This window comes from Lepus europaeus, chromosome 7 (genome assembly GCF_033115175.1).
Source record: "Lepus europaeus isolate LE1 chromosome 7, mLepTim1.pri, whole genome shotgun sequence".
Classification (NCBI taxonomy): Eukaryota; Metazoa; Chordata; class Mammalia; order Lagomorpha; family Leporidae; genus Lepus; species Lepus europaeus.
This window is the reverse complement of record NC_084833.1, coordinates 112052084-112054272: the sequence shown is the minus strand read 5'-3', so window position 1 is coordinate 112054272 and position 2189 is coordinate 112052084. Positions and strand designations below refer to the sequence as shown.

The window sequence follows — 2189 nt, the reverse complement described above, 5'->3', positions numbered from 1 at the left end:
AGTTCTTGGAAAATGTGTACTGTGAAAAAACTAGATATAGTTTTCAACTTTGTGCACCTAATTCAACTCGTATTCTAACTTCATTTTCACAGACTGTTTGAAGAACACTCATTTTCTTTTCTACCTTCTAAATGAAAAGTACCATTGGTCCTGGTCTGAAATGTTGTTCATTCCTGCTCTGGACAGGTTGTAGCTTGGTATAGGTGAATTCCATGACTCGAAGATGATGGCAGAAGGAACTATCTGGAGAGCATGGCCAGCCACTACCATCTATAGAAAGCAGAACCACCATAAGGAGGAATTTCCACCCCGGTGTGCTTACATAGAAGCAAACTGTACAACTGATAGAACAGTAAAAAGTATTCATGCCTGTATTCCAGAAAGAAATGATCTCTAATATTTATCAATACCCTTAAACAGTTTTCTCATGACTGTAGGTTCCCAATATTGCAAAACTAATCAACAAAAAGCATATTCCCTATGTAATTATAGAACCCTCTGTATCAAAACCAAATCACAATGTTTATATTATTAAAAAAGTAACAAGAATTCTATTGCAGGAAAATAGAACAATAAAATATGATATGTTCAACATAAAAAAATTTCATGAGGAAATTGTCAAAAGACACATTACTGAATGGGCAATTTTGAATAATTTCAAACATGGATAACTAATTATGTCACTTTTTTAACGAGCATGTGTGTTTCTCTGTTTATTCACTCGGAACAAGTGCTATCTTGTCTTTTAGCTTCAGGAGAGCTTTCTGCACCTCCCTGTTCCTCAGAGTATACACAACTGGGTTGAGCAGTGGGGTCAGCACAGTGTAGAAAATAGCCACAACCCCACCCATGACATCCTTGGAGCCTGGCCTCAGGTAAATGAAAACACAAGGAACAAAGAAACACAGGACCACGATGCAGTGGGAGGCACAGGTCTGAAAGGCTCTGTGCCTCCCCTCTGAGGTGCGGATCTTCAGGATGGAGCAGACAATGGACACGTAGGACAGCACTATCAGGAGAAAGCAGCCTGAGGCCACCACCCCAATGGTGACAAAGATGACCATCTCATTGGCTGAAGTGTCTGCACAGGCCAGCTTGAGGATGGGTGGTGCATCACAGAAGTAATGCTGGATCTGGTTGGGCCCACAGTAGGGCAAGCGGAATGTCAAGGTGGTCTGGACAGCAGAGTGCAGGGAGCCACTGAGCCAGGTGCCAGCAGCCAGCAGGGCGCACGTCCTGCCACTCATCATGCTGGTGTACCTGAGTGGGTAACTGATGGCCAGGTAGCGGTCATAGGACATGACTGTGTAGAGGAAACACTCAGTGCTCCCCAGGAAGTGGAAGGAATAGAGCTGTGCTACACAGCTGTGGAAGGAGAGGGCCCCGCCGCCCGGGGACACCAAGGCCATCAGCATTTTGGGCACCGTGACAGTGGAGAACCACATGTCGATGAAGGACAGGTTGGTGAGGAAGCAGTACATGGGGGTGTGGAGGCGAGAGTCCACGCTGATCACCAGCAGGATGAGGAGGTTCCCCAGCACGGTGAGGATGTAGACGACCAGGAAGACGCCAAAGAGTGTGGAGCCCAGGGCTGGTGTGTGGGGAAGGCCTGTGAGGAAGAACGTTGTCACAAGGCTCACGTTCATCATTGCCGCTTCCATTGGCCTCTCTCCTAGATTTGAGGTATAAAGAGTACCCAACAGTTAGCACTTAACTGAGACAGAGATTTCTTTCTCTATGTGGGAACTGTGATAGATAACCTTGGTCGATAATTATAGGGTTATACTTAATTTTGCCTGTTAGTTTTGCTTGGCAAAATTGATGAAATAACTTCAGCACCGTATTGTGTGTCTCTTTTTCACAAGCACTCACATAAACACGCAAATATGCTAAGATGCAGGGTTTCCCAAATGTGCATTAAAATGTTTATTATGAAAAAATCTAGCTTGGATTACAAAATATTTATGTTCCAGAATAAAATTCTTTTTATTCCATATACCATGAGGATTTTAGAGTGCTGTGATACACATACGATGACACACACAAACCAATGGAGATGCATACAAATGTATGCAGAAAAAGCATAGGAGAAACCTGTACTTTTAGCTTTTTATTGCTGTATTTTAAATTGCTGCAAATTTAGTGTCATTAAGCATTCAAATTTATGTTCTCACTTTTCTGTGGACAAG

General features: G+C 43.3%; 1 protein-coding gene across 1 annotated transcript; it reads right to left on the bottom strand.

Moving 5' to 3' along the window:
* Window positions 1–713: 713 nt before the first annotated feature.
* On the bottom strand, window positions 714–1649 carry LOC133764731 (olfactory receptor 10G9). Its single transcript, XM_062198418.1, has one exon. It carries the CDS (start codon window positions 1647–1649, stop codon window positions 714–716), a length of 936 nt encoding a protein of 311 aa, XP_062054402.1.
* Between the last annotated feature and the right edge of the window lie 540 nt (window positions 1650–2189).

Coding starts and splice junctions, on each gene's coding strand:
- LOC133764731 (XM_062198418.1), bottom strand. CDS start 1,649: ATGATGAACGTGAGCCTTGTGACAACGTTCTTCCTCACAGGCCTTCCC.